The sequence below is a fragment of the Choristoneura fumiferana genome, chromosome 21, assembly GCF_025370935.1.
Source record: "Choristoneura fumiferana chromosome 21, NRCan_CFum_1, whole genome shotgun sequence".
In the NCBI taxonomy this organism is placed as follows: domain Eukaryota; kingdom Metazoa; phylum Arthropoda; class Insecta; order Lepidoptera; family Tortricidae; genus Choristoneura; species Choristoneura fumiferana.
The window spans coordinates 12,963,275-12,971,377 of record NC_133492.1 but is presented as its reverse complement, the minus strand read 5'-3'; the positions used below and the strand labels follow the sequence as shown (position 1 = coordinate 12,971,377).

The window sequence follows — 8,103 nt, the reverse complement described above, 5'->3', positions numbered from 1 at the left end:
AGTCCAGTAAGACTTCCATTGCTGCTGTCGGCGTTGTTTTGAACGCCCCTGTGATAGCATGCAGGCCATTCTCTGGATTTTTGCCAGTAGATTCCTACATGTGCTTAGTTGTGCCCTAGGCCACCAGGCGAGGCACCGCATACAGTATGATGGGTCTCACCATTATGGTGTAGATCCATCTCAGTACTTTTGGGTTCAGTCCCCATGTTTTTTCCATATGCGGATCTACACATGCCAAAAACTCTCGTCGCTTTGGTCACTGTGTATTCCACCTGTTTTTTCCAGTTAAGTCCCTTTATCAAGGATTATTCCAAGATATTTTACTTCATTGGAAAGTCTTAGTTCCCTGTCATACATTCTTAAAGTCTGTATGCTTTTTAGGTCCCTTTTTCTGGTAATGGTATTACCACCGTTTTGCTCGGATTTATGGAGAGGTGATATTCTTTGCACCACCTCTCTACTTTGTTTAGAGCTACGTTCATGATTCCCGATACTGTGTTTGGGAATTTCCCATTGACAAGTATTACTAGGTCATCTGCATAACCCACTGTTTGTACTGGGCCTGTGTTGAGATCCTCTAGTAGCGAGTTTATCACCAAGCTCCATAGCGTGGGCGATAAAACCCCTCCTTGAGGGCATCCTTTTGTGGCTGTGGCTGATAATTCTTCTCCTAGCAAGGTTGAAGTTATCAGTCTGCTGTTGAGCATTCTTTCCATCCATCTGCAGATAGTGGGTTCAATGCCATGTCTATCCGCAGCAGTTTTGATGGCATGATACGTTGTACGATCAAATGCTCCTTCCACGTCCAGAAACGCAGCCAGGCAGAGCTCTTTATTCTCTATTGCCTGTTCCGCTTTGCTTACTACCAGGTGTATCGCTGATTCTGTCGACTTCCCCGGTTGGTAGGCGCATTGCATTTTATGCAGTGGATGCCGTTTTAGCGGTCCGTCCCTTATGTATCTGTCAACCAATTTTTCCAATGTTTTCAGGAAGAATGATGACAGGCTTATTGGCCTATATGATTTGGCATCATTATAATCTGCCTTACCAGGTTTTGGAAGGTAGATTACCTTAACTTGTCTCCACACACGCGGTACGTGTCCGAAGGCTAGGCATGCTCTGTACAATCTACTAAGATGTGGTATAAGTACATTAGCTCCTTCTTGTAGTAGAACTGGATAAACACCATCTGGTCCTGGTGTTTTATAAGGGCGAAAGGTGGACAAAGCCCACTTTAACTTATCGTGATCTACTACTTTTTTGGCAGTATCCCAATTGTGCCTTGTGGTAGTGCCCACTTGTTCAGCAGCACTGATTGAGTTACTATCGGTTCTGCTCTGATGTATAATAGAGCCTGGGAAATGTGTCTCATACATTATTTTTAGTGTCTCTATGCCTGTCTCCGTCACGTTCCCATCTTTCCCTTTTATGGTAGTTAATGGGACCGATCTGGTTGTAGCTAGAGCCTTCGTGAGCCTCATTCCTTCTGGTATTGAACCTATTTGGTCGCAGTGGTCTTTCCATGCTTTCCTTTTTGCTTTTCTCACAGCTTTATTGTATTCTGTGAGCTTTTTTGCATAGGTCTCAAAGTTTTTTGAAGCCTTTGCATCATTGAAGATCGCCCTGGTTTCTTTCCTGAGTCTCGCGATATCAGGGTTCCACCATGGGACTTTCTTTGCCCCAGTCTTTTTTTCCGGGCAGTTATTAGTCCAAGCATTATTGATGGCTCGGACTATGTTGTCCGCTTCAAACTCGATGTCTATTATAGAATTGAGCTTACCTTTAGGGTCACCTAGTTCCACTTTTAGATCTTTCTTAAAAGACAACCAGTCCGTGTTCCTAGGGTTCCCTTTTAAGCACAGTTTTTATTGGTTCGTTAATTCTGTACCTAAAGCATATATACCTGTGATCCGATAAAGTTGTTTCATTGGATACATGCCATTTCGTAATGTTCCTACATATATTGTTAGTAGCCAACGTCACATCAATAACCTCACCTCTTTTTGCGTTAACAAATGTTGGGTCATTGCCTTTATTCATAATTTGTAAAGAAGAGCTCACCAGAAAATCCAGTAACTTCTCTCCTCTTTTGTTGACGTCCGAGCTCCCCAGATGACATGGTGAGCATTAGCGTCACAGCCAATAATTAGGCCGGTGTTCGCCTTGCTGCTGTTCTCGACAAGACTCCGGAGTAGTGGTGTGATCGGGTCCGTCGCTTCATAGGGAAGGTAGGCAGATGAGAAAATAAGGGCCTTACCTTCCCCCCCCCTAGGATCTTGATGGTTGTAAGATCCCTGGAACAGAAAGCATTCAAGGGCATGGCATTGATGCCGTTTCTGACATATATGCACGTCCTCATATCGTTATTTTCGGAACAGGAGTGAAATAATATGCCTCCCGTTCCGCCTAAGCCTCTTATTTCTCCTTTATATACATAAGGTTCTTGTATCAAGGCGATATCGAATTGCTCACTTTTTAACTGTTTTGCTAAAATTGCAGTAGCAGCCTTATTGTGTTGTAAATTAATTTGTACGCACCTTAGACCATCCATGTTGGGCCTCTTAATTTTTCTTGGGCATGCTGAGGTCAGCAGCCCTTTCCTGCGGCTCCTCTTGAGATGCAGGGGATGTGGGTCCGTCCAGATATAGCTCTGACAGAGCGCGCAGATCAGCCAGGGAAATCTGAGACGAGGTCACAGAAGATCCCCCGACCCCACGCACCCCGTCAGCCCCACTGTCCGACCCCACATCCTCTACCTCCATCACCACCGCCGCCCCCACCTCAGCTTCGCCTGGGACCGCCTGGGCACCAACCGAGTGTATCTCGGCTACACCAGAACTAGCCTCGGTGTCACCGGGAGCCACTTTGGCATCACCGGGAGCTTCCTTGGCGTGCTCAGGGTTCACCTCAACACCATCGGCAGCAGCACCAGCTATCCCAGGGTTAGCTTTGGCTTTGCCGCGAGCAGTACTCTGATCGTCGCCACCCCCTCCAAGCGTCTTCTCCGCGTCATCCAGAAGCTTGAAGGAGCTGACGTCGATCCCAGAGTGTAGACAGTAGCCGGCTTCCTTAATGACTTCAGCCGACTCCCGGTCCATCAATATGATGCGCCGGGCGCTGGCTTCCGCCACTATGGTGTCAACCACTTTCCACTGCTCCGTATGCAGCCTCGGGTTGAAGCGCTGCAGCAGCCGCAGCAGCGTCCTGCTGTCCTGTACTCCAACGATCTTCGTCTTCCATGCCATTTTGACCGGCTTCGGAAGATCCCTGGCGTACACGACTTTCAGGCTCATCCCAGCAATTTCACCCTCCCCAATTGCTGAGCTGAGCCATGCAAAGGACTCTGCGTTATTGCAGCCAACATGCAGTGCCCCTCCCACGATGTTGCCGAAGGTCAACTGTGGAAGCGGGTCGGGGGCATCCAGCAGGCGTGTGATCACAGCCTCCTGTATGGCCCCGACATGCCCCATCAGGACTCGTTCGGCCGGAAAGTCCACCGGGACAATGGCAGCCCTCTCACCCGCCAAAATCTCCGCATACGACTCCGCCACCTTCGTCCTTTTGGAGTCTCTAGCAGATTGAGAAGGTCCGCCAGTTGTCGCCAGTGGCCTTTTTTGCGGTGCAGGATTTCCTGTGGGCGCTGCCGGGGTTCCACCTTCAGACGAGCTGTCTTCCAGGGGTCCCAACGCTCTCAGGATTTCCTTCGCCCTCCTCTTCCTCCTCCTGCTCATCTTCGTCCAACCCTCGTAGGAAGGCGCGCTCGTACCCGTAGGTGTTTGCGCTCCCTCCCAGAGGCCGGATTCGGCTGAACCGGATTTGGTTGTGGTGGGGCCACCGCCTTCCTGCTACTAGGCGCAGTTACGCGTTTCCCCTTACCGGCAACGACACAGGTCGACCCCTTTGCAGGGGGAACTGTGCGCCCTCTCTTCGACCCTTCGGGAAGAGGTCGGGCTGTACCTTTTGGGGAGCAGCGCCACCGCACTTTTCGCCCTTCGTTCGATGCGCCTTGACACCAGTGCCACGCGCCTTAGTGAACCCAACGGGTCCCTTTTTAGAACTGGGTCCGGCTCCCGCGTCTCTGTCAGTGACAGGGACACGTCGCACCTTTCCACAGTCTTTTTTGCCTCATCCCCTACGGGTCCGGCCTCCCTACTCTTCGTACAACAACTTTTGGAGTCCATGAATCCTCGGTTGTTCTTCGTCCGCTGGCTCCCCACCCTCCACGGAGCCCTCAACTGGGGATGGTTTGACCCACCAGGGCTACCAGCAGGATATAGGGTTCCAAAGTGGGCTGCCAGATGAGTCCGCACGTTGCCTCCCCCGCAGCAGCTTGTTGTGGACTGCATTGGGTTTGTGCCTCGCCGACTACCGACCTCCGCACCCCAGAACCCTCGCCCGCATCCAGTCTACTGGATACGACAGCCGATTGATCGTGACTGGCTAGGTCCCGACCGCCCGTGTGAGATGAATCCCGAGCCAAAGTGGCGTGTTGCCTTCTGAGGGCGACGACCCCCGTCAAGCTCAACCTACCAGGATCTCGTTCTCCATCCGTACGGGTCCCCGCGCACGGCACAAACACGCAGGTGGCATTCTACCACTTCATATCCTATTATTTCGGATATGAAGCCCGCGGCGACAGGCCACTTCATCGCCTGCAGCTGATTGTACGGGATAAGTGGGATGGGAGGGTAACTGATGTTCCAGGATGCGACTGTTTGTTTTGGTTCTACCTGCTTCCTACGGCAGAATCAGGCAGTTAACGGGCGGCAACCACGGGAAGGAGTCCAAACAGTCTTGCCGGGGATGTCATTGCAAACTGTGAGCTCCACCCAGACCATTCGCCAAGTTAACCGCCGGACAGGCAATTAATATAGGGGCAGACCCGATCCAGTTGGCGACCGGTCGCAAATTAACACTGGACAAACCTGACCCCGCCCAGGAGGTTGTCTGACACGCACCTTCTCCTGTTATAAAGTTCAATTTCACCTCGTGTCAAATGGGTCATTTTTATACAAACTATAGGGTTATTTAGGTACATTCGGTATTGTAACAAATATTGTAACGTATGTTTTGATTGCTCAAACATTGTAGATAATAATTGAATAAAGGCTGCGTGTTTTAAATTTAGTATACTTCGTCTTTATTGAGTTTTGATTTCGGCTTTATTTGATGATTAGGTAGTTGGCGGAGTGGGTCAATTATTTTAGAAATATGTGTTTTAAGGGATAATTTATAGCTATCTGTTCATTTCTAATTCTTTGTATAATTATATAAAGAAGAAATAAAACAACTAAACTAAAACAATCTAACTAAAATGGACAAAGTGATGTGTATAAATAAAATTATAATAAAAATTTATTACATTTTTAATACAGGCTTTTTCACTTCTCATGCTCTAAAAGTAGGTCAATATAGCCTTACGAGGCGGGAGTAAAGCGAGTACTTTAGTCCCTAGGGAGTAAAAGTTATTCATTTTTTGATTTACTTCTAGTGACTTAGATAAACTCAAACAGCCAGTTACTTGCAAAAAATAAGATTGTGTGTGGACCACTTTCATATCGAAAATGTTACGTTCTTAGTCTACGTGGTCTTAGTTCTCTGCTTTTTCCGCATAGAAGGTGGCGCCATTCTATTTTTCCATTTGTGTATGGACCATTTCGCCGATGCAATTTTGTCACGTCTGTGTCTGGTTGGAAAAAAATATTTACCGCGAAAACTTTGAAATTGTTGTAGAGCGTAAATCGTAAACGATTAAGTAAAATAAATTGATTATTCTTAGAATGTCGTCAAGTGATAGTGAAAATTATGATGTCGAGCAAAGAGCAAAAGACATAATTGATAATCTTTTGCCGCCGAAATCTAGAAAGATTTATTTTTATTTTTTGATTAAATCTTTTTGTACTAAACTGACTATTTTTTTCTCGCAATCGAAGTGAAAAATAGAGTTTTCACCACGAGACTAAAATTCAATATAAATCCTCGCTAAAGCTCGGGTGGCTAACCACCTCGGGTATATTGGCTTATTTTAGTCCCTCGATAAAAAATATACTATTTGCTGATTATAATTTTTACTAACTACACTTGCGTTGTTGTCCAACATAATAATATGTAAGTATACAACTAAATACAACAAAAATTAACTTGCAAGATTTAAAACAAACAAATTCCTTGTCTAATAAATCTGCCTGCATTACCCATTTTAACCTCAAGGGCGTTCAGCCAACTCAATAATGGCTCTGCTCTAGGTCGTACAGTCTAGGAAACTAAATCGTGGAACCTTCTCAATGACGTAAGCAGCGCCATGGCTCCAGCCTGGTACGTGATTCATTTTCTTTGACTGTACACCGTAGCGTATGGTGGAAACAAACCCGAAAAACACTTATTTAACCTTCCCCCCAGATATAAGTACTTATTGTTTAACTTTGAAGTAGTATACGACAAAAAGAACAAAAATGATAAGGATAGGGTACCACTTTCTATGCAACTATCATAATTGTATGAAAAATATTTGTTCCTCTTTCATCCGTTTTATCATCTTTATTGGCATACTATATGTACTTAAGTTTGGGTGATTTGTGTTTAATTTTTAATTGTAAAATTTTAAATAAAAGAGTTGATAGCATACCTATATTATGTAGTTTTTATTCCAGGAAAGTTGGTATAAAACGTGCTTCCAATAAGAATTCTTATATTTTTTATACATAATAATGTCAATCACATCACAGTAGTTAGAACACCATTAAACACCATTATGTGGCTTATTTATACCAAACCAATTGAGTACACATTTTCAGAAAAGAAAAGAGCAAAATAAGTAAATAACTTATATACCTACCTATATTTATATATGGAAATGTTGGAAATCATTAGTAGTAAAATTCAATATTTTATGTGACACCGATACAATTTCGTAAACATGAGAACCTGAAACTAATACTTAAAAAAAAATACAATAACTTCAATATTCCTAAGTACCAACCAAGCATCAATTTCTTTGCCACAAAAACAAACTATCACCGAGATACAAGTTCCGAAATCACAAAAGAGGTTATGGCTTTCATTTTCATTACCTATTCCAAGTTCCAAAGCCAATCATAGGCGAGCACGGCGGATCGTCAATTGAGGTCAACCAACTCGCTTGGTCACTCAAATTTGGAACGCAAGCTGACCTTCTGATGCCGAATTTACTGTTACGTTTCTTTCACAAGATGGAGGACCGAAACCTTTATAACGTCGGTACCTAATGTCAAGTAAGAAAGTGATCTTAACTTATGTGACCACGAAAATGAGGTGGATGAAATGCTCGAATAATAACCCAAAACGGAGTAACTCTGTACTGACGGTACGATTGTAAAAAATAGTATTAGTTTCACGACGAACCATTCATTTAGTTCAGAGGTTCCCAAACTTTTTTTTCTCATAGAACAATTTCAAAGTTTACTGTTTTCGGTGGACCCCTGCTGCTACGTTTCTACTTTTACTATATTCCCAAAACCCCCATTTTTAGCATAAGTACGTGGAAATAATGCGTGGGATGGTAATTGAATGACGTTTAACCGACCAGTTGAAACGCTCGAATATTCACCCTCCTGCTCACATCTCCCGAATCAACTTTTTTTTTGGCCTGGGGATAATCCTTTATGGATGCCACCGACCCGGGAAGGCCGGTGGTTATGTGGGATTCCCGCCCCTCCAGGGGGGCGGTAAACCCACTAAAGACCCCAGCGTGTTCCTTTTCATCGTCGTTTTGCAGCCGGGCTGTAGGAACTCTATGCATCTATAGCCCGGCAGCACGGCGGTCGCCCAGTTTGTGGACCCGACTTCAGGACTTTGTGTCTCCTGCCTCATCCGTTCCAGCTCGGGGACCCAAACATCGGGGGACGGGCATCCCCGTGCCCGTCTACCGCAGTCCCTATTGGGGCGGAATTTGGCGGCGGTCATAAATTAACCGAATCACCCTGAAGTTAGAAAAATTGAATAGAAAATTGAAATTCATACCTACATCAAATGTGTCTCTATTTCCGATTACACAAAAAATAGTTAAAATGAAATTAATTAAAAATTAATGGATTTCAGCTAAGCAAAGAATTCTTCCTTAGTTTT

The 8,103-nt window shown here is 45.1% G+C and overlaps 2 protein-coding genes across 2 annotated transcripts in view; one reads left to right on the top strand and one right to left on the bottom strand.

Moving 5' to 3' along the window:
• The window catches only part of LOC141439943 (hemicentin-2-like), a 70,475-nt gene extending 70,133 nt beyond the window's left edge, over window positions 1-342 (top strand). Inside the window, exon 14 of the mRNA XM_074104407.1 lies at window positions 286-342. Coding sequence (XP_073960508.1) covers window positions 286-342 — 57 coding nt within the window. The remainder of the gene's footprint in view (window positions 1-285) is intronic.
• A 1,924-nt stretch (window positions 343-2,266) lies between these two features.
• LOC141439738 (uncharacterized) lies at window positions 2,267-3,784 on the bottom strand. The gene is made up of 2 exons (XM_074104107.1): window positions 2,538-3,784; window positions 2,267-2,294 (listed from the first exon to the last, which is right to left on the bottom strand). Exon 1 carries the CDS (start codon window positions 3,729-3,731, stop codon window positions 2,562-2,564), a length of 1,170 nt encoding a protein of 389 aa, XP_073960208.1. The 5' UTR covers window positions 3,732-3,784; the 3' UTR covers window positions 2,267-2,294; window positions 2,538-2,561.
• Between the last annotated feature and the right edge of the window lie 4,319 nt (window positions 3,785-8,103).